We start from the raw sequence: 25,479 nt of genomic DNA, 5'->3' as shown, positions 1-25,479 counted from the left end.
AGACTTTAAATAGTCCGTGACCATGAAAACTGTAACAGTTGAAAACAATAAAACGAGAATAAATCAAAGTACTTACTTACTGATTGGTTCTCGATTGCCAATCTGCTTATTCAAAAAAAGCATTCCTAATGACCCTCCGTGTTAGTACACCTCTATTAATAATTCAAATGATGCTCAACGAGGCTTTCTTCAAACGAGGCTTGTGGAGAGTATTAAGCGGTAGTCAGCGGCTTGGCTCTGCCCCTGGCATTGCTGAAGTCCATGGGCGATGGTAACCACTCACCATCAGGTGGGCCGTATGCTCGTCTGCCTACAAAGGCAATAAAAAAAAAAGAAAAACGTAAAACACGTTATGCTTCCGGTGTATTAGAGAGATCGTGCAAAATCATGTAGCACGGCTCAAAAGCGATTTGTAAGGCACGTGATTATGTTAATTTCTCTCAGAATCGTGGTTTATTGATTAGTGATTTATTTCGTCAGATTCCATTACCTTGTTTATGTTGTGGAGATCGAAAATAATATTTTCGTGAGTGAATTAAATAAATAATTGTAAATAGACATGCTTTAACAAAAACCGACTTCAAATAAAAAAAAAGATATTCCAAAACAAATTGCTATACACTAAAAACATTAACATCGAAATCGGTTGGCGTGATATTGAATTATTGAGTTATTCATCTATTTGTCGCGCATTGCATTTAATGCAAATTTAAGACTTATATGATTTTCTCACGGATACCATTATCAGAATTGGACTAAATTGAAATGGGACCACACGGGAAGCGTCAGCTTTCTAATAAAAAAAGAATCATCAAAATCGATTCACCCAGTCAAAAGGTAAGAGGTAACAAACATAAAAAAACATACAGTCGAATTGAGAACCTCCTCCTTTTTTGAAGTCGGTTAGAAATTCAGCCGAAACATCCGAGAACAGTTCAGAGAAGAAGGTTTAGGATAAAAAATCTGTTAATAAAATCTGTGTTAACTGACATCGCCGGCGCGGGTGCTCGTCTGACTTTGAAGGCGATAAAAAATGTAATAAAACATCATAAATGACTGCAATGTATTTTAAAATATCTCATTAGGTATTCGTTGTTCATGATTGTTGTTAAACCCCGATCAATGTCTACATCATTGTTAACATTCTAAGTCTGTGTATACTTTAACTGAGAGAAATATTTTATTTTATTATGAAATAGAAAATAAATATGTAATATATGAAATGTCAGTTTAGTATATTAACTTTTTTTTATTTTTTTTTTTTTTAAAAAATAATAAGTAATAAATAAATATTTACTAACAATCACGCCACGTTAACTGGTCCCGTGCTAAGTTCGTAAAGAACTTGTATTACAGGTACCAGATAACGGAAATAAATTTAAGATTTTTATTATACACATACATATATTTAATAAACATCCATAACCCTGGAAAAGATATTTTATATTTATCATACAAATATCCTCCCTTAGCGGGATTCGAACCCGCGACCCCCTTGTGTAGTGACCATGTCACTTACCACTACACTAGACGGCCGCTAAACAACATTGAACATTGAAATGAGCTTAATTCAAATAAAACAAATTTCATTTAAACCACTAAAGAGAGATACGTAATTAAATCCTATTATTGTCCCAATCCTAAAACACGAATATTTAAGTCAACTGAAATGTAAAAATTCGACTTGTTTTGTTTGAGCATTTAAAAAATATCAACCTCCCCGAACACTTTATACGTAATGCACGTCAAGACCCTATAAGTGAAATGCAGTGCAAAAATATTTACACGTTCATACAAAATCTATATATTAATAGGTAAAGCAAAAACTTTGTATCCCTTTTTACGAAAATTGCGCGGACGGAGGAGTATGAAATTTTCCACACTTATAGAGAATATAGAGCAGAAGTGCACAATGCTAATATTTTTTTTAAATAATGCATAAAAGATACATTAAATAAATAAAGAAAACATTACACACACTACATACCATGCATTTGACGCACACACGCATGCATACTATTTATTGTCAAACTTATGTTCTAGACGTATGTGGTCAAATTGAGAATAGATTAAATATTGTTTGTCTTTATTAATATTTTTTTATAGAGTGGCCTTGGCGAAATTTGTGATTATAGAAGTATAAAATACAATCATAATAGTGTACAAACTTACAATTCCAATCAATTAGTCGAATTTCGACTACTGCGGGACCACTAGTATGTATTCAATTACTTCGTTTTTATTTGTATTTATGTCTTGTACATTCGCCGTCACCCTCCGTCTCTATCGTGCATAGTACAGTTAACAACACTAAGTAACACAGACAGCAGTCAACGGTTTCACCTTTATTGAAAGTCTATTTGTAGTACCCCTTTCAATGACCGGTTCAAGGGCGCAACGTGAAATGTTTTCGTACAAATATTTACTTAGTAGCCGTCTCGTGGTACTCGCCAGAGCTCCGAAAGACTTACAGAATTTAGAATAAATTGTACCGATGAAAAAAATATTTTTTTTTATTTTTTTTTATTGCCTTTGTAGGCAGACGAGCGTACGGCCCACCTGTAAGTGGTTACCGTCGCCCATGGACTTCAGCAATGCCAGGAGCAGAGCCAAGCCGCTGCCTACTGCTTAATACTTTCCACAAGCCTCGTTTGAAGAAGGACATGTCATAGCGCTCGGGAAACACCGTGGAGGGGAGCTCATTCCAAAGCCGGATGGTACGTGGCAAAAAATACCTCTGGAAACGCACTGTGGATGACCGCAGTGGCTCCAGGTCGTATGTAGTAATTGTTTAGACTATATCACTATTTTTCTCTTTAAGTTATAAAATAGCTAATGCTAGGATACTTTAAGTCAGATACTAACTAGCCTTTAGACGGGTAACGAACAACTTTTATCATACCAATAGGTACATTTTTTTCCTACCTATTCTGATAGCCTTGAGAGGCTATTTCAGCTTCGCCCTAACATGTAGGTGAGCTCACGGGGCTCAAACCGGAGTGTTGCTAACACTGGCCCTAGCAAGAGCAGTGCTTCGCAGAATCTACCACCGGACGTGGGTCGGAAACGCGACCCACTGAGAAGATCCGGCGAGAAACTCAGTGGGCTGTGTCTATGGGTTAATAGGAACGGTGACCGGCTATGTCCAGAAGGCACTAGTAAGACATTAACAATAATTTATGTCGGCAGATATACAGAAGAACCAAATTTTACATCTCAAAGTTATAAATAGTCTACAAACCGAAAATTCAAGTTTTTTTAATGTAAATTAAAAATACTATACAACATGATATTCAAACAATACACTTTTGAATTGCCCAATTAAGATTCCTAATGTACGTATGATTTTTTTAGATTCCTAATGTACATAAGATTTATTCAATTCCCAATCAATTTATTCATACAGCGAAATCAAAATTTTAAATCACCCAACAGACGATCATGATAATTAAAACAATCGCCAAAATAAACAATAACACGATGCTAATCTTATTCACAATAATAACGGCTCAATAACATTTAATACGCACTTAATTTAATGACAATGAATGTTTTTATCTTTATCGCTCATAAAAATCATACAAACTCAATTGGGCTTAAGCGTTCGATGCCACTAAGACATTTCGATCGACCTGAGTATGTATAGTATTATACGCGTAATTATGCATCAATACAAAGATACGTCTGTCGTACTCTACGACTCTGATATATTGAAATACATTTTATATATTTAATGTTGCAGTTTTATTTTTCCTACTTATTCGCCGATAGCCTAAGAGACTATTCCAGGGCTAAGCTATGGTAAGCTCAAGGGATCACCTGAGAGAATATGAACACTAGCCCTAACGAGAGCAATGCTTCCCAGGATCTAACACCAGATCAGAATCGCGATCCACTGAGAAGATCCGGCGACAAACTCAGTGAGCAATGTTGGACTAGATGAACTTGAATACCGTTACCAACCTTGGGAAATAAGCTCGGAATCTCAATAGTATTCTATAGCAACGGTCTAATTCTTTAAACCCACGGCTGGTGCGTCACAGGAATAGACATTATAGCAGAACATACACGTGCGAACTCACACTGAACACACACACACACACCCACAGTAATTTCGAAAACGTTTTGCCAGTTTCATTTTCTGCATAACTCTGTAGGGTTTGCAGAAAATGGCGTGTAATTCCGTCAACATTATTAACTTTAAAAGCTTAAAGCTAGTCACTGAGTAGGGACCTAATGAGCGGAATGTACTCATATTTCAAGAAAGTACTTACGTTAGATATAGATTCGTGCTCATTAAAAAATAAATATTACATCAAATATTATAAATATCTAAAAGCTCTAGTGTGTTTTATACAAAATCGAATTAACAGAAACGAAATAAATGTTACTGGTGGTAGGACCTCTTGTGAGTCCGCACGGGTAGGTACCACCGCCCCGCCTATTACTGCCGTGAAGCAGTAATGCGTTTCGGTTTGAAGGGTGGGGCAGCCGTTGTAACTATACTGAGACCTTAGAACTTATATCTCAAGGTGGGTGGCGGTATTTACGTTGTAGATGTCTATGGGCTCCAGTAACCACTTAATATCAGGTGGGCTGTGAGCTCGTCCACCCAACCAAGCAATAAAAAAAAACCGAAAATACTTTACAATATAAAAGATACAAGTACCTACATCAGTGCCGTCTTATTCCAGTAAACGTTGCAATTAAAATCAGTTATTCATGTGAGCTCGTTATACCGGTAATATGCAACTCGATATGGGATGTTTTTAAAACAAATAAATATGGGACACAAAAAAAAACGAACACTAGTAAATCTGCGAGACTGATTAGGAATATAGAATACAGTTGAGCAGACGTAACTGAATCTCAGATAAAAAAAGATTTTGATATTTTCTTTCCAGTTCAGAAAGACCTTCGTAAACAGACAGTAATATGTGTATTATTGGTTGCTTAAAGACTTCGTCTTTATTTAACATTATTAAACATTTGATTTATTTGAAAACAGTAAATTTTAAAGTTCAATAAAAAATATTAAAAACCTACTTGGAGAGCAGGGTACAAAAGTGACACGAATATAGTTATAATAAGCTCGCAATATTTTTGATGAAATAAAATATGGTTTGCCGCGGCTCCACACCACTTTTGTTCCGGACACATGTGGTCTTGAGAATCTGAATGACGGTACAGCTAGCTGCAGTCTTTGTGCGCGCCGCCCGCTGGGAGTTAGCGAAATTAAACTGCTTGTTTGTTTGCTTGTACCGTTAATCATTTAATGTACATTACGGCTTTCATAAACAATCACATTGATATTGTTGACGTGGTGAGGTATCAATAAAATGAGACTAGTAGTAATATTAGATAATATATTAACAGAAAAAATGGAAAGAGAAGCCATGACAGGTATTCTATGTGTGAACCTAATAGATGCCACTATATCTAATATGAATCAAGATTATAAAGTTACTATAGATTACAAAAGATATTTTAAAGAATAGTAGTGACAATATCGTTGCGATTATAACCTTACATATCCTGATTATTTTTTTTGGAATTCTGATTTCTTCCATACCCATAAATAGTACTATGACTATAGCTCTAATTTCCTAGAAAACGGTACCGTCATAGTAGACGATGCTAAATGAAGGACTTAAAAACACGGACGGATACTAACGAAATTTCGACTCTCGTCTGAATACAAAAAGCAGAAAATACAATAACTGGATGATATTTATAGCGCATCGCATTTTTTAATTGAAATAATCGGTTCATTTCAGATTCGTAGAACGATATGTAGTCTTAGTTAAAGCTGCTTTATTTGTAAAGCAGTGTAGATACACTGGAAAAACATTAATTTATTACGAAAATTCCACAAGAGAGGTGACCATTAAAAATACTCAAAACCTAACACCTTCCTGGCTGCAGCAAACCAAAACAAATCATATTTTAGGCACACGTTTCTTACACGTCAATGACTCAAAACCAATTAGTAATTAGTCAGAAGACCGTAATTGGGATCAAGTTCGCATGCCCAAACGAAACGTAACTATAAATAAACGCGCGGTTAATAAATCCAGACGTACAGCGTCCGAATAAGACGACAAATCGTCTTCAAAAGATTAAAATGAATGCTTAAACCCGTTCGACATCTGGGCACCCACCTTACTAAGCCGAAACGCGTTCAGATATCATTCCTAGAATAGCGACCGACTGTAAAATGGTAGCGAATACTGCATCAACTGCATGTGCATCCCAAAACGTTGGCAAAATTGCTTTGCACGGACTAAGACTTAACGCTACGCGAATTTGAGCTTTCCGCCTAGCAAATAGAGCTACTTCGGTTTGGACTTTCGCGAATTTCGTGTACTGAATTTTGGTTATTGAAATGTGAATAATTTGTCTTTCGTCCCGTATAGCGATGACATCCCGTTTCGGTGTTTCGCTAATGTTCCATTCGAGAGTTGTTTTAGGTTCTCGATTTGGAAGAAAAACTTTTGCAGATGTTTGAAAATCTTCTTGGGCTGATCGTTAAGAATGATTTATTTTATAAATAGGTTGAAGTACGGTTTTAGGGTATTTGACGATGTTGAATTTGTCAATTGTATTCTAAAATGCCTTTATAATTACCAGTACTCGTCCAATGAGCAAAATTTCAACTAAAATTATTGACACGTCAAGGTCTAAATTAATATTATGTATTGTGTAATATGTTTTATTATTGAAAACAAAACCTATTATTTCCAAAACAGATTCGTCTATTATTTATTTGTGAAGCTAAATATACTCTTGCGTATAACAAACACATCCATATAGTTACATTATAGATCAAAAGATAAAAAAATCAAACAAGTTTCGACTTTTATCACAATACCTGAATAGATAGTGATAAAAAATAAATGAAATTAAAAACATCAAATCTACAGAAAGGCAATAAAGTAAAAAAAATAATGCTAATACTACAAATCGAACCCCAATTACCATATAAAAAAATGATCAAATATATTGCATATAAAAAATTAATATAATAAATAAATATGTCCCCATTGGAGAAGTTCGCAGCATATATCCTACACAATATATAGACAAGTTTCATTAGTGCATAAATATAATTGGTAGCACTACTTATAGTTCGACAAGACCTATTAATCCATAGCAAGAGAATCGAATGACAAACCCAAGAGGAAATTGAACCTAACTTTATTTTATTTCCCTGTGTATGTATATACCAAATTATATTTAAATTATTTAACCACTTTATCACCGTAAGGTAATTTTAGTTGTATGATTTATTAATAAGACCTATAAAATTATCCTCTAAATCTAATCGAATCAATGTGACTTAATACCACTTATTTGAATCATATTTCTTCTAAAAATATGCTCATGTGCCCATTAATAAAAAACATTGATTTATGACTAAGCCACGAAACTCATATTCCAAGGGAGAATACAAGAAAGCTAAAATGAAATTAACAAGATGAACGTGGACTCATTAACAAACATAATAAGATTTGTACGAACAGAAGTCACAAGGCAAATATAGAAAATGTACGTAAAAAGAATATCGTGTGTAATGATGTCGGTAATATGTTTTCTTTTGCTTTGAATTCGCAGTTTTGTCTGCATGCTTCATCATCACCAGCACATCTTTGACTGCAATCAAGGAATCCGTGATTTTGTTAATGTAATTTTCGCGGATAAACTAGTCGTGTTCAAATTATATTTAAGAGTAAGGAGCAGCGTGGTTGCTGGGGTCTGACATTAAGTCGTATCGACAAGACCTCAGTAAATTTTTTTTATTGCAGAGTTGGGTGGACGAGCCCACAGCCCACCTGGTGTTTAGTGGTTACCGGAGCCCATAGACATCTACAAACGTAAATGCCGCCACCTACCTTGAAATATGAGTTCTAAGGTCTCAGTATAGTTACAATGGCTGCCCCATCCTTCAAGCCGAAACGCATTACTGCTTTATGGCAGAAATAGGCAGGATGGTGGTACCTCCCCGTGCGGACTCACAAGATGTCCTACCACCAGTAAATCATGTGCCTTTGAAAGCCATAAAAAATAGATTCTAGTTTCAAAGCATTCTACATCTACAAGCCTATAGATACCACGCCACGCCTGATAACTCAGCGGAAGAAATAGACGACACTCTGTATTTTTGTAATAGATTTCTTCTACTCGTCCAATAAACATGTCACTGTGCTAAAATGCTAAAAATCCATTCCATCTCTATTCTCAGACAAGATCTGATTCACATTTTCTCTACTTAATACAAAACAATCAAATAATATAAGATCCACAGCTTATAACAGCGCGAGAACTGTCAAATTGACAAGATTTACGGCAGGCGTCTATATAATGAAGATACATACAAAATATCTCCAGTGATGACGTGTTAGACAAGATTGAGATTGAATCGAAGATGGATACTTGAACGTTAAAATTATTAAGACTGGAGCACATAGGATTCCTTATTAGTTGTACAATAAATTGACTATATTAATTGTTTGTAAGTGGTTATTTACTAAAATGGCTATATAGCAGATGTTTATGTACTACAGTGGCATTTGTAAGTATATAAAAACAAATATAAATCTTCGTAGCGGGATTATCTTATCGTGAAGATGAAAATCCAAAGTCAAACAGACTGCCAGACCTCAATATACGATTGGTTCCCTCTGTGCGAAATGATAGGTAGAATTCTAGAAATGCACAATAGAAAAATAGATGGTTGTTAGCACAATATTCAAGACGATGTATAACAGCTAAGTCTTCCCTGACAACGGAAACAGTAGAGTATTGGAAATTTCCGAAATAATATTAATATCGTAAAAAATGCAAGACTAAATGTGACCGTAAACATGAAACTGTAATAATTGTAAATAGAGATGCTTTAACAAAAACCGACTTGAAATAGAAAAAAAAATATATTCCAAAACAAATTAATATACACTAAAAATAATAATCATCGAAATCCGTTGGCGTGATATTGATTTATTGAATTATTCATTTATTTGTCGCGCACGTACTCAATGCAAATTTAAGACTTGTATGGTTTTCTCACGGATAGTATTATCAGAACTGGACTAAATTGAAATGGGATCACACGGGAAACGCCAACTTTCTAATAAAAAAAGAATCATCAAAATCGATTCACGCAGTCAAAAGTTATGAGGTAACAAACATAAAAAAATACAGTCGAATTGAGAGCCTCCTCCTTTTTTGAAGTCGGCTAAAAATAGTTTTAATTCTGTTTACGATTCACGATAGCCAAAGACAGTGTAACTAAGTAATACAACAAGAGAAAATTATAAGCATTTAAGATAACGTTATTATTGCTGCAACAACAAAATTTTGCACGTTTACTTCTTTTTTCATTGTACTGAAAATTGTCAAAAATGACAGCTACCAAGTGGGAAAAACCAAATAAATAATAATTGCGCGTTAACACGTCGCCTAATACGAACAAAAGTATGTATGACCACATCGAGTGCACTTTGCAAGTAATGAGCTCCCTCCATTGCATATTGATATGCACAGCTGTTGGTGACGCGTGCTTGTTAATAAATTCTATAGCGCCCATAACACAAGCAAAAATAATTTATGTATTTATGGCCGTGAATTGTCAAATTAATTTATTATTGTACCTTAATTCTTTTGTTACAGAAATCATGAAAATATTAATGATTTAGTTATTTACTGATTTATTGTCGTGATGTCTTATAGATCGATGAAGACCGGCTGCGTGCACGAAAAATTGTCACGTTCTACCCTAAGAGCGAGAGCGCGGAACAAGCAACGAAGAGACACGATTGGCCCAAGCGTTGGCTTGTGACACATTTATCACTCTTCTCGCGTGACGTCAGAGTTGGGAGACGTCCGCGTTAGTTCTGTTACTGACGTTATCACGTAAACCTAATCTTCCGTAAAACGACTTTACAGACAACTATATTTTTTTAAATGTTTTTTACTAATAGGTAATTTAATCTTGGGATGGTATGGACATGTGATGAGACGAAATGAAAATGAGGTTGGTAAGAGAGTGTTAATTATGAAAGTGGAAGGATATAGAGGAAGAGGTAGACCTAAGAAGAAATGGATGGATTGTGTGAAAGACTATATGTGTAAGAGGGGAGTGAGCGAAGTAATGGTATATGATAGTGGAGAAGGGGGTAGGAGAATGATGATGATGATGGGGTAGCTTAGTTTTTCCCGTGTCTTTATCTACTGTTACCAAAGCAGGGTCTACTCTTATTTGTAATTTCCTTTATTCCGCGCTTAATATGGCTGTGGGTATTTTTATAATATTTTCATAACGGCCGAATTCACTTGCATTACAAGGTGTGTTTTGTTAAACAATTTTACAATCGTAATCTCTTTGATGTGAGTCGTAATTCTTATTTTTTGTTTGAAATGTTATTTGTGTTATTTTTTTACGATTGTTTTGAACGATACGTTTCAGCAAAATGGTTGCTGTGTTAAAAAAAAACGGATACAAATTTCTTTTAACGATAACAGGGGTCAACACCAAATTTGACTTTGATTGCAAAGCATAAAATTTCGATATTTTAGATCGTAATTAGACGAAAAAAAAATACATGGCATGAAACAGTTTGCTTTTGAACTTTAATAAATTTACCACATATGAAACAAAATGCATCAGTATCCTATTTACACTTTCGTGACATTTTAAGTTTTTCTGGGCTTGTACAAAACACCTGATCGCTGCTTATGACTCGAGTGCCATCTAGTGGTACTGTGTAAACGTAAACACCCCACTCTCATAACGCGGTTTTTTTGAAAGTATTAAAATTAATTAAGATTTATAAAAGAATTGAAAAATGAGTATTATTACTATAAATATCACAAAAGCAAACTTTATACCAAAAAAAAGGTATTTTATTTTCGTTTTGTGAATAATTAACCGGAAAAACTTTGTAAAAGCGTTAGGACAAAGAACGAATTTTATTTTTGTAGAGTTGTGTAATCAGATGAAAATAGTATGAAAGTAATATTGTGTATATATTAAGTATATCTCTTGTAAATGAAATGATACTAAACGTTCTAAAATGTTCTCGGGTGGTATATTATTTCTTTTTTTCCTTTCTATGCTGAGAGCCTTGAGAGGCTATTTCAGCTTCTCCTTGACGTGTAGATGAGCTCACGGGGCTCAAACCAGGTGTGTTGCTAACACGGGCTCTAGCAAGAGCAGTGCTTCGCAGAATCTACCACCGGATCGGAAATGCGACCCACTGAGAAGATCCGGCGAGACACTCAGTGGACTGTGTCTATGGGTTAATTTACTCGTCAAGCCCTTCATCGCAAGCGACGGGTTCGACGAGGACGGTGACCGATGTCGACTGTTTACCATTCGGTCCACAGGAGAGGTGGTATAAAAACATAAATGAGAAAAGAACAAGTGTACTTAGGCTAAGAATACTAAAGATCATTATCTATTGCATTCGCCCCAACAATAGTTAGGTTCATTAACCTCAGGAGTACATAAACCATCAAATTATTCTATAACTTTACTTTCTTAATAACTAACTGAACATACAAATTCATATTTAAAACAAACAGTTAAATTATGTTCATACAAACAGATTGCTACAATATATTTCTCACGTTATAATATCTAAAACATGAAATAATGAACAAAAATCTAAGAATGATTTTTTTTAATTGAATTGGACCACACTATAATCCTTTTAACTGATCTTGATATTATAAAATAGGTCAAACATAGATCTGGGATAATTCGTGACTGGAAAAAATTGCCATCCTCTGTCACTAAAAAACAACAAATTACTCTTTTACCGTACTAAATATTCGTTATAAATCAAGTCGTTTAGGAGCGATACATATAAACTAATCTTACATTCCAGACTGAGCAATATAAATACATTATCAAATAATTCTTCACTGAGACGGAAAAGTGCAATTATGCTTACACGTTATTGATAAATTACCAACTTAATCCGTACAAATTGTTTAGCGTTCCCATTTTGTTTCAAGCCGTAATAGCACTTCGACCCTAGATGTTAAGAGTCAAATTAGAACTCAGTGTAATTTCAAGAGAATACTAGCTGGTAATTTATGAGCCCTCTTTGGGGATCTTATGTATTATCTGACAAATATACGTCGTGATAGCCTCTAAGATTTCATACAAAGTTGGGGTACTTTAGAAATTCTAAGTTTACGCAGATGCGCATTTATCATGCGTACTAAAGCTGCTTTCAGACTACGCTATAATATAATAATACATAGTATATAGCTCATAGCACCACAATATTGCGCACCATACATTGTTATGGACACGTTCACACTGTAGTATATATTATTGGCTAAGTATACGCTGCTATACTATATGGCACTATAGTATAGCGTAGTCTGAAAGCAGCTTAAGGCTACAAAAATCTGGAGTATATAAGTATTTTATTAAACTGAACTATGGGAATTTGCCATTTGAGAGAGAGCGTATATATGTTCTTAGAATGATAAATAGTCCATCCCTCGTTCCATTTTGTCCAAATTATTCTAGAACTACAAAAGTGAATAAAGATAATAAAACACGTCAATTTTGTCGCAATTATTTTATCGAAGATGCAACTACCACTTTAACATATAAATGTTGCCCACTGAGTTTCTTGCCAGATCTTCTCAGTGGGACGCGTTTCCGATCCGGTGGTAGATTCTGCGAAGCACTGCTCTTGCTAAGTTCAGTGCTAGCAACACTTCCGGTTTGAGCCCCGTGAGCTCACCTACACGTCAGGGAGAAGCTCATATAGCCTCTCAAGGCTATCGAGGACTCTCAAGGTATAGGTAGTAAAAAAAGCAAATTTAGTTGTTAGAAGTTTCTCATAAATTACATGTTTAAGAGTGTACACTCGTACCTATATTATATACATCTAGGCAAACACATTTCGAGAATATTCCGTGTACGGCGGATACAGAATCAGCTTACATCTTCGAATGTTTAATTTCAGCTTGCATAACCTAATAAAAAGATGAATAAAAAATCATGCATTACGAAACTGCAGCTTACACTTTCGAAATCTATTTTCACGTTGCAATAAAATGTTTATTGTGTTACTCTTAAATGGAACACGGTGAAAAACTATATATTTTCATTAGAACTATAAAAAATTTTACGACATTTTAAGCAGCGTCTCCACTTTTTCTATATTTATTGAGAGACTATCCGATACTTCATATGATAGGACCACCTCAGATGAAAAAGTAAGTTTTATGTAACTCATTTTATAACTATTTTAAAAATGTCATCAGCCAGCTTTGGAGTGTCGAGATAATTTTTATGACGAATGCTATTGAAGGTTGTTTATCGGGATGAGTACAAGATATACTAAACCACTTAATTCTATCGGGTTCAATTGTGATATTCGTTAGATCTCGACAAACATACGAAAACAAAGTCTAAGCACAATAAGTAATTTCAAAATTGCATATTTTTTCATGAAAACGCATATTTGAGTAACAATGTTTAAAAAATTTAGCCCACTGAGTTTCTCGCCGGATCTTCTCAGTGGGTCGCGTTTCCGATCCGGTGGTAGATTCTGCGAAGCACTGCTCTTGCTAGGGTCAGTGTTAGCAATACTCCGGTTTGAGCCCCGTGAGCTCACCTACACACGTTAGGGCGAAGCTGAAGTAGCCTCTCAAGGCTCTCATCAGTATAGGAAGGAATAAAAAAACAAAAAAAAGACCGTAAGCTTGTGAACTAAACAATAATCTTTTTGTTCTTTTTATTGCTTGATGAATGGATGGACTCAAGGCCCATCTGGTGTTAAATGGTTACCGGAACATATAGACCATATAACCACTGAAGTTAGAAAACAACCCGTTGGTACATCAAGTTCAGCACATGACATTTGAAATACACTCATATGTCCAGCCAGATCATGATTACGGTGAAGCTTTTATATCTCTGATTTTCAGTAGAACAATATCAAGTATATGAGATATAAAGCTACAATATGAAGCATTTACGTTTAAAACAAACAAAAAGTTGAACTCGATATAAAATAACTCAACTGTCGGACAATAAATTGATCGAAGTTACTAAAAATATCTCAAATGACGATTTACAACAAAAGATTACCAAACAATGTTAGGGTTTCCATAAAACACAGATAGCAGGTAAAGTGTGCTACCTCATGCTGAATACAAATTGTGTGGATGTCGGTACCTTTGTTTGGGGTGGAGCGGACACGAGTGCGTTGCACATCCTCTGAGGTAAGGACGCTATGAAAACGTAGGGCTAACTCTTTATGTTTAGATAAAACTACCAAAAGATAACAAACGTTATCAAAATTTGATTGAATTTCAATACAGGAATTATTAATATTATATTTCTGAGGGATGACTGTTCATACATTAAGATAAGTCTTGGATATACCAAGACCAATATGAAACTGCTTATTCTATGATTTGGCTCGTCAATGATAGTTTAATTTCGTAAAAATGGAAATTTGAGTCAGCTAATTTTCATAATAGTTCCCAAACAAAAAACGGACAACCCTAACAACAAAATGCAGAATGCGTTGAGAAAATCGTGATTATTTTCTCGTACGATCGTGACGTCCTCACAGCCTTGTAAAGTCCTTAATTTATATTCAATACCAGATGCTAGAACATAGTGGAAAGTTCATAAGAATTCCATCTTCCCGGTAAAACTGTGGATAGACGTGATCACACATCAAGCGCTTTTGATATACAAATCATATTAAAAGTGTGAGATAATTTGTGATGTTTTTCTTTGGAGAAGGCTAGGTTGCTAGATTTTTAAAAATAGCGCTTTTTTTTTTCCTACCTATGCTGATAGCCTTGAGAGGCTATTTCAGCTTCACCCTAACGTTTGTAGGTGAGCTCACGGGGCTCAACCGGAGAGTTGCTAACACTGACCCTAGCAAGAGCAGTGCTTCGCAGAATCTACCACCGGATCGGAAACGCGACCCACTGAGAAGATCCGGCGAGAAACTCAGTGGGCTGTGTCTATGGGTTAGTTCGCTCGTCGAGCCCTTCGTCGCAAGCGACGGGTTCGACAAGGATGGTGACCGGGACTCCAGAGAGGTTTTTTTTGTCAGAACACAAAATAATACGTAATAGTAATAGGTACCAAAGTGATTTTGTTTCATTCTCATTGTTTTTGTATTGACCTTTATATGTATTTACCACAACACATTAACAATATTTCTGTCAGTCGTCGACAATAATCTTCAATGGTCATACGTTAAATTATGATGAGCGGTAATAAATCAGTATCGTATAACACTTATTGTCTAAAGTTTTATTTTCGTTTTTATTATGTAACGCCTACGTGGCCTTAAAATTTTTTGATTCGTTTTGAAATCGCGTTGGCGATGGTCGTACAATGAAATTGAGAAATGATTTGCTATTGATGTGTAATTCGATTTTTACTTTTAACGTCTTTGATTTGGAACAAAAGATCTCAGACACGTAATTCGCATTTTGTTTCTCTAGTAAAGGCTAATTGTGATAATCTCTTACTTTAATTTGTATTATAAGTGGATACTCTATTTCCCTGGGCATAATGTTTCCTCGTTTAACGAATAAACTGCCCAGTCTATGTATTGAATGAAAATTTCGTTCAAATATTCCCTTACGTACATACCAACCTAAAAAAGTGTATTAATTAAATATGTATTAATAAATAGTAATAAAGTCAGTGCAATGTTTTAAAAATGATCACCTGTACAAATCGATAATATCGATCGATAATAAATCGATAATCGTTTACGCTATCGAGAACGTTAAAAAACTCGCACTAAGCACACTGGAGTGGAGACCACGGATCGATAAACCGATAAAACAGTGTAACGCCCAGTAGCATGGTGGAGCGACAGGTAGGCAGACGAACATACGGCCCACCTGATGGTGAGTGGTTACCGTCGCCCATGGACTTCAGCAATTCCAGGGGCAGAACCGGCCAGGAGCAGAGCCAAGCCGCTGCCTACCGCTTAATACTCTCCACAAGCCTCGTTTGAAGAAGGACATGTCATAGCGCTCAGGAAACACCGTGAAGGGGAGCTCATTCCAGAGCCGGGTGGTGCGTGGCATAAAAGACCTCTGGAAACGCACTGTCGATGAACGCAGCGGCTCCAGACAATATGGATAATCTCTGCTCTATGGCGGGAGGTGCTATGATAAAAAGGAGATGAGGGGATCATCTCAAGCAATTCCTCAGAGCACTCCCCATGGAACATACGGTACAAAATACAGAGGGAACCGAAGTCCCTCCGCAGACCCAGAGGCTCTAAACGATCCGTGAAAATAAATCCGTTACAATAAATTTGGCATCTCACTAATATGGACATTTCGTAAATCTTAAAGGAATTCTTAAATATGCTTACAAGCAATCTCGTGTTTATTTAGGACAGTATATAAGCATTCTCAAATAGCATCTAAGTAAACAAAACTGTTTGATTTTTTCTTTGATAAGATGACAAATATTTATTATGATAAGCTTGTATCAGAAGAAATATTTTGCAACACACAAAGAGGGTAGATAAAATATTATATTGTGCACTTATTTATTGATACCACCATCCCGCCTAAATCGGTCACATAACAGTTCGATAAAATAGCTTTTTAATAATTTTCACATGAAGCTGTCCCGCAATCTATTTTTTATGAAATAGAAAATTGAAAGTATTGAGTTGTAGTTCATAGCCCATTTGATGCTAAGTGGTTATCGGAATCCTTTCATAACTTTAATGCCACCCACTTCGAGTCCTTTCAGCCAAGAATGGATAATTAACTGCTTCGCGACAGAATTTTACAGGTTACAGAAATATCGTCACAAATAAACAAAGACAAAATTAAAACCAAAGTACCAGAACAAGTAACGGAGATGTCACATTCAATTAAACATAAATAACCAAGCTAACTTGACCTTCCTCCCCAAATTTTAAACAGTCCTTTTATCATAAATTCGAAGTATTTAAATTAACTTGATATAAAGTGCTAACTGCTTTAATTTTCGTATTATATCATAAATCGAAAAATTATGTTCCATAATGTTTATATTATTGTTTAAAAACAGAAATGACTATATAAATAATTAAATATTAATTAAACATAAATATTAATAATAAATTATGTTATAATAATAATGTATATACAAACAACCTAATAAATGAATAAAAATAATAATTATTTAGGTAAAACTATAAATAGAAAATCTGCGTTAATAATTAATGTATAATTCTGAATTATAAATGTTCCATAATAATTCAGAATTATAGATTCTTAAAGAGCAAGCTATGCAGCTAAGAATCCCTATCAGTAATGTTCTACACGGGACAAAAGATTGGCCTAGATGGAGAGAAACAGTTAGAAGACCACAAAAGAATCACGATCCTCAACAATGGGGGAACGACTGAGAAGAAGAGGAATAGAATCCGTCAATCCACGTTTTTACAAAGTTAAGCCGGAACTAAAATCAAAATAACGCAAAAATATACAAACGTTAAATTCATCTAATCTCTGTGTAAACGGTGATTTCAAAAATAAAAGCTATAGAGAGAGAGGGAGCTCTCAATTGTCTGGTCATTAAAATAATTAAGCATCCGGTCCTCCTTAATTGGAACCAAATGAGAGGGTTGCAGCCAACAATCGATTTGTCCCCGTGACGTAATTACCCTTTCCGTTCATCATTTTAGTTATTAATAATTACATTGGATATTAAAAATAATGATTATCGTATATGTCGTGAAGAGGGTGGATGTGTGGAAGAAAGTTTCCTGACTTTAGGGCAGAAATTTAAGTTTCCCTTAAATTTACACAAAGATAAATGAATGTTATTGGATTGAATATTAATCAGTTCATAGAATAAATGGCACACCACCAAATTTCACAATTGTATTTCATAATGATATTAAAATAGCACTATTCTAAGAAAGTCGTTTCTATATCCCAAGAATCAATATTATAATGTCATAAAATAATTAATTTCAATGGGCGATTAACATCGAAAAAATGGGTCACAAAAAATCGACAACAGATAGTCGAATCATGCAAACAAATTTCTCAGGACAATATCACAATTATATTCAAGCGGGACCACCCTGGACGTGTCTGCTGTGAATATCATAAACGCAACTATAATTCCAAACATTACACCGTATGCATATGAAGAATAATAAACGAAAAAAATATTTACGATTGCCAAATTAAAAAAAAATACTTTATCCCTTACAGTACAAAACTTTTTCGAAAGATTCGACGCTTATTTTAACAAAACTGAATATTTGAGAATAAGAATAAGATTATTAAAGAATATTTATGAATGGTTGAACCATACGAAATTTACGTATAATTTCATAAATATTCTAGCGTGGTATGGACATGTGATGCGTAGAGATAAGATGCATGTGACTAGGAGATGTATGGAAATTGTACTCCAAGGTAGAGGGGAAAGAGGTCGACCGAAGAAGACATGGATGGAATTTGTGAATGACGATATGAGAGAGAGAGAGAGGAGTGAGTGTTGAGATGACAGCTGATAGAAGAGAACGGAAGAGAAAAATTAGCTGTGCCGACCCCACCTAGTGGGATAAGGTGGAGAAAAAGAAGAAGAAGATACAAAATTTACGTATGCGTTTTCGTAAACCAAGCATTTCAGGTTTACGCAAAACTTCAGTCGTCATTCAACAGAGTACGAGTATATTGTATGTCATATAATTTTACGAATGACTACAATTAGAATAGAAAGTTATGTTGGATTCAATTTAGTTTTAAAATATTGAACTTATTGAAAAATTTGATTTACGTTTATGAACAATGCTAATATTCCTCTTGCCGTAGTCGCTGATCAAGCTTGATAAACAATATTGGTGTATATACTAAATAAGTAATAAAAACAAAATGTACTGTAGCCACTAAACATTGTTGATAATATCTAATTTGATAATATCTAATAAGATCTTAACAAAGTTAGACGCCAGAACTGCAATCTAAATGTACTGTGTACTGGTGGTAGGACCTCCTGTGAGCCCGTGCGGGTAGGTACCACCACCACTCTGCCCATTTCTACCGTGAAGCAGTAATGTGTTTCGGTTTGAAGGGTGAGGCAGCCGTAGTAACTATACTGAGATTTCAGAAATTATATCTCAAGGTGGGTGGCGCATTTACGATGTAGATGTCTATGGGCTCCAGTTACCACTTAACACCGGGTAGGCTGTGAGCTCGTCCACCAATCTAAGCAATAAAAACAAAAAAAAACATATGTACAAGTACTTTATTGTACCTGTTTTATATTTATTCTGTGTCGCTGTCAAATTTGACATTTCAATTGTTATGCGGAACATTTGCGTCATTACAATTTCAAATTCTCCGTATCGTATCGAAGATTTTCGTTAATAAAGAAGCATGGGACGAGAATACGTTATTTATGAAGACGTAAAAAGGCAATACGTATTCAATGCGAGTGCAATTTTTTTGGGCATTGTCTCCGATAAGTCCGGCTACTTACCAAAGCTATTTAAGCACAGATAAATATCAAAAAAGTTTAGTTGTACCAATCTCAGCTTTTTTCCTACCTAATCATTGATAGTCTAAGGTGCTATTTCAATTAAGCTCAGAGTGGTAGGTGAGCTTAAGAGGATCAACCTGAAAGAAATTGCTAACACTTGCCCTAGCAAGAGGAATGTTTTGCTGAATCTACGCATGGTTGTCTGGAAGAGATCGCTCTTAGCGATAAGACCGCCAATTGTACTTTTTGCATTTAATGTATCGCATTGTTTATTTATTTTTTGGTGTACAATAAAGAATACTCACTCTCTCTCTTTCTCTCTCTCTCTCTCTATGTAGCCGTATTTGTTTTATTCATCGTACACAATAATGTAGTGGCGGCTATATTATGTGTTTTTTTTTTTATGAAATTTTAATTGTGTCAATCTATATAAATATCACTTACCTAGTACAATGTCTCTTGCTGAAACTGTACACGTGGCTACCAAGGTAATCAGCAGTACGGTTACGCGCGTAACGCGCCAAAACGCAATGGCGGTGAGGTTCATTTCTGTTTTCGAACCTCAACTCCTTGTCGAATCCATTAGATACTGTAACAATAAAAGAAATTATATCATTATTTTACTCATTTAATTATAATTTTTTTTATATTTAGATATACATACATATAAAGAATTCCTATAAATTTTAAAGTTTTAGTAATATCAACAAATTAGTAGCGTTTATTTCAAATCATTCTATAATAGGTACCGTATAATTTGATACCAAAGGTTTTTTTTTTTTCTACCTATGCTGATAGCCTTGAGAGGCTATTTCAGCTTCGCCCTAACGTTTGTAGGTGAGCTCGCGGGGCTCAACCGGAGAGTTGCTAACACTGACTCTAGCAAGAGCAGTGCTTCGCAGAATCTACCACCGGATCGGGAACGCGACCCACTGAGAAGATCCGGCGAGAAACTCAGTGGGCTGTGTCTATGGGTTAGCTCGCTCACGATAACTAATTATTTAAATGTAATCTGATCTGTCATTTTAATCATTATATCATTATTCGTTCTTAAGAGACTACTTATTTTCATTAGTTTTACATTTAGTCAAGAAATAGTGGCGATGTTTAAAAAAAAAATTATGATACTATTCCCCGCTGGTAGATTCTGCGAAGGATTGCTCTTGCTAAGGCTAGTCTTACCAAAACTGACCAGGCTGAGCCCCGTGAGCTCACCTACATCTTACCAGCATAGGTAGGGTAAAAAAGATAATATACCAAAACACATTAATAATTTTTTGAACGCACATATTGCATTCAACTGACCAACTCCGAACTTTGAATGAGACATCTGTTTACCCAAAAATAGAATCACTTACGCTCAGGTAATAAAGTCTAAATAGGTAACGTGTTGCAAAGCTGCAACCTCTAAAATACAGGGTGCGTGAAAACCAATAAATGTCGAAGCTCATTTGTGTCTATTTATTGCAAATGTCCGACATTGGAATCTCGACCTTACAGTCAGAGAAGAAAAGGATTATTTTAGTCTACTTATTTGTTGGAGTGTGTTACTAAATTCGAAATTTCATATTAGTTATTTTATTTATTACGAGTATGTACGAATTCGTGCTATAAAAAGTACATACTATAATATGCACATCAAAACAGTTAAATAAACCTTCAATAGAATTTAATCAAGGATCAATTTTAATCAACACTTCACGTAATCTAATTTAAAATAGATACATTTTTAATGTGCTACGAAGATTCATTCAATTTTCAAAGAATACCTTTTTATAGAAGTCTACACTGACGTAACTAAAATGTAGTTTTAATAGTTACTAGTGTGAGTAAAATTTTTATTTCATAAAAATCCTTATTTCGTGCATATCGAGGTGTGAAAGGATATTGGATTTTTTCGTACATATTGAGGGGTAAAAGGCCTTCAATTAAGCGACATTTTTATAACTCTACAGGAAAGCAATTTCAAATTTGAATGTAGAAAAAAAATATCACAAAAAAAAAAACTTCTGCTATTTAAATGGAGAAAACTCAATTAAAGTTCAATTAAAAACATCGAACTCCTAATGCTAATACCAAAGAATGCACTTTTAATTACAAAAATAAATGTAGCGTATTAAGCGAAATATTGCTTAAACCATATAGCTTTACACCCTTCAATTTATTAAACGAACTAAAATGCAGGTAATATAAAACGGAAATGATTTTCTATTATTTCAGTTGACATTTCTAACTTCGCGTAAAAAACAAATCTAAAAATTGGTATTGCATAGACTAAATTATTGCATAGCTTCTTCGAACACATCGTGCGGTCTCCCAGACATGAATTAGAGAAGCTCATAATTACGGGTCGCATAGAGGGCAAGCGCGGCGTGGGCAGAACACCAGCTAGATGGTCAGATCTAGCAAGAGAAGCACTTGGTGGTAGTCTGTACCATGCAGTCCATTCTACCCATGATCGAGCACATTAGAAGTACGTCGTATGTGGTTGCGATCCTCAGTTGTGAGGGAACGATATAGAAGAAGAAGACTAAAAATTAATTCCGAAATTCAAAGACGGATTTTGTCGTCTCTTACGATTTCTGGAATACCTCAATACGGTTCTGCTTCTCATTGAGCCGTCGTATCCGATTTCTTAAATATGTACTGTAATAACTAAAGTTCGCTCAGTACGCGGGATCGACGACCGCGTGTAAAATTAAACTTGAAAATAAACAAATTTAAATGTATAAAATAACACAGTTTATTAATTAACCGTTACGCTGATCCGGTCGACATGGCATTCCGGGTTTGTGTGTGTTAATGCGAATCGGATATGATATTATAAAAACCGTAAGAAAACAATCGAATATAAATCGATATTCGTATTTTTCTTAGTTTTGATATCAGCTTTATGGGATCCCAAAATGATTTGTGAAATAAAATTACATAATTATAATTATTAGGTAAATAAAGGTCATCAATATAAAAAAAAAAGTTTATTATTTAAAAGTTTTAAATAACAATATAAAACTAGAGACAAACGGTAAGTAATCGCCCCCAAAAACAACTTTCTCCTCCTACATACATCACCGCATAAACAGTTAAATTTTTACGATCCATCATAAAAGTAAATAGCCAAAGTTTAAACAGAGGGCTGAAAGTTTTTAAGCCAGTTCTGTTTTATGTTAGTTTTCATTAGGCAGTATAACACGTGCCCCTCTGCCGTATATCATACGATGAAGGGTTAACCTCTGTTGCCATATTTAAAATTAGATCCATTTCGATATATATTTTTTTCATTATTGCCCCCTTCATTCGAAATAGACCTGTCAACAATATGTATTCGGATCGTTAATCATATAGGACTCTGTTAATGATTTATGTGAAATCATTATATACTTAAATGAATTGAAAAAAAAAGCCGTTAAGTAATCCAATGAAAAATGTGTATTAACTTATGTAAAGTTACATTATTTCAAATAAAACAGATGTATAATAGTTTTGAGCGGATTCAAAATTTAAACATCACACGAGTTCGTTTCTTTCAGCGTTCTCGACATAAAATGTAGCTCTTATCATTTCTAAGTCGTTTTCGTCCTATTTATAAACTCATTTACCTAAAAGAGGTAAACTCTACGAATAAATAATTATGTAACATGCACCCTATGCGTCTGTGCGGCCATCTGCGATAGAGGTTTTTTTTTTGTAATATTTGTAAACAATCTATTATGTTTTTGAATACAGTGTGTGTTTTTTAAAAAGCTATTTCGCAAATTATAATAAACCGTACATGTGAAATTTTTTTTATTGGACAAATTTATATATTTACCGTACACCATTACACTTGTGCTTTTGTGCAAAAAAAAAAAATTTGTATCATTACGTTTTAGTTTCTCAATCAAACGGCTTGTATATTAGAAGAGGTTTTATATCTAGAGCCCTCTCCTTCTCGCTTCAGATACCTTAATACTGAAGGCTAGAATTCTCAGTGGAATCATTTTCTCACTGACGATTGTAATATCGTGAAGATTGTAGCAAAGCGATGAACATATTTGGTGTGACGACTGCAAACCAATGCACCAATATTAATAGTAGTCCACTTTATAAAACAATTTCATTTGTCATCATAATACATAACAGATGAACATATTTGGTGTGACGACTGCAAAACAATGCACCAATATTAATAGTAGTCCACTTTATTAAACAGTTTCATTAATAAACTCGTCATCATAATACATAGCATCGGAATAATTCGTGAACCGGCAAATAGTTTGTGTCAATTACGAACTGACCGCAAATAACACGGACTGTGTTTATCTGAAGCCGCATTATTTGAATCAACAAACCGCCAATTGTCAGTCGCTGTGAATAGTCACGATTGACACCGAGCGCAAGTTAAATTTGTGGTAGTAATGTCCTAATTGTTTTTAATACGCTTTTATTATTAGCTTCAGACGTGTGTATGTTTGTAACAAAATCTTTGAACGTGATTTTGACCCCCTTCAAAACGTCGGATTAACTCGAAATTTGGTATACTTATTGAGGACCGATGACAATACAATATTAAAAAAATAATTGAGAAAATTGAAATTCAACTAAAAAATGAGAAAATAAATAATGATTTAAAAAAAACTAACAAAATACGCTTTTATAGAAAATCCAACTAAATAAATTTGGATTAAAAATAGTGTTAGAAAACATGATTTTATTGTAAAAAAAAGCGTGGGTGCATGGTATCCGTAGCTATAAATATTTTATGAACAGATATGAGTAGAAGGGTTATTTTGATAATATCCTGAAAAGCACCCCACGCTTTTTTACAATAAAATCATGTTTTCTTACCCTATCTTACCAAATTTATTTTCTTTGTTTAGTTGGATTTTCTATAAAAGCGTTTTTTGTTAGTTTTTTTAAACTATTATTTATTTCGTTTTCCATTTTGACGCATTGAGAATGCTGAACGAAGACTTTTAAAGATTTTTTATTGCCTTAGCAGAAGTCAGCAATGCCAGGGGCAGAGCCAAGCCGCTGCCTACCGTTAAGTACTCTCCACAAGCCTCGTTTGAAGAAGGACATGTCATAGCGCTTGGGAAACCCCGTGAAGGGGAGTTCATTCCAAAACCGGATGGTGCGTGGCAGAAAATATCTTTGGAAACGCACTGTCGATGAACGCAGCAGTTCCAGATAATATGGATGAACTCTGCTCCGGTGGCGGGAGGTAAGATGGTAACAAGGAGATGATGGGATCATCTCGAATATATCTTCACAGCAATAATTTATTTTGCTTTTGGCTTTCGGTAAAACAGCTTTACATTAATGCAATTTACGCAAAATACTTATTTTAGGAAGGATCAGAGGAAAAGTAACACAAAAACGAAAACCAAAATGGCGGCTGGCAAACCTTTATTGCCTTTAGGATACAACGGATCGCGCAATAAAACCCGCGAATTGGGAATCGAAATGGCGGATCGCGTTCGAATTTTAAAACATCCTGTGCGAGGAAGCTTGCGCACGTGCTCCGGTAAACTTCCTGCGTCGTCGTCGAACAGAGGTGCGCGGCGTGTCGCGACTGAATATTCGAAATTTGAAACATTTGAAATGGAATACTAATTTAAATGTTTTTAAACCCTTTGAAGGTGAACCGTCGATAGAGATTTTTACTGGTGGTAAGACCTCTTGTGCGTCCGCGCGGGTAGGTACCACCACCCTGCCTATTTCTGCCGTGAAGCAGTAATGCGTTTCGGTTTGAAGGGTGGGGCAGCCGTTGTAACTATACTTGAGACTTTACAACTTATATCTCAAGGTGGGTGGCGCATTTATGTTGAAGATGTACATGGGCTCCAGTAACCACTTAACACCAAGTGGGCTATGAGCTCATCCACCCATCTAAGCAATAAATAAATAAATAAAGATCGACGCCCTATTAACGCATATAAAGTGTGGAGCGTCGGAATACCGATTATTACGTAGTTTGATTATAG

The 25,479-nt window shown here is 35.0% G+C and overlaps 1 protein-coding gene across 2 annotated transcripts in view; it reads right to left on the bottom strand.

Annotated features, from left to right (window-relative positions):
- Btl (fibroblast growth factor receptor) overlaps positions 1–25,479 on the bottom strand; it is a 109,181-nt gene that overhangs the window by 36,241 nt on the left and 47,461 nt on the right. For both annotated transcript variants that reach the window (XM_012697583.4, NM_001044093.2), the window contains 1 exon segment: positions 19,958–20,102. In XM_012697583.4, coding sequence (XP_012553037.2) covers positions 19,958–20,060 — 103 coding nt within the window. In that variant the 5' untranslated portion in view covers positions 20,061–20,102.

This window comes from Bombyx mori, chromosome 7 (assembly GCF_030269925.1).
Source record: "Bombyx mori chromosome 7, ASM3026992v2".
NCBI classification, from domain to species: domain Eukaryota; kingdom Metazoa; phylum Arthropoda; class Insecta; order Lepidoptera; family Bombycidae; genus Bombyx; species Bombyx mori.
Note: the sequence above shows the minus strand (reverse complement) of the source record. Positions and strands in the feature narration are given on the sequence as shown.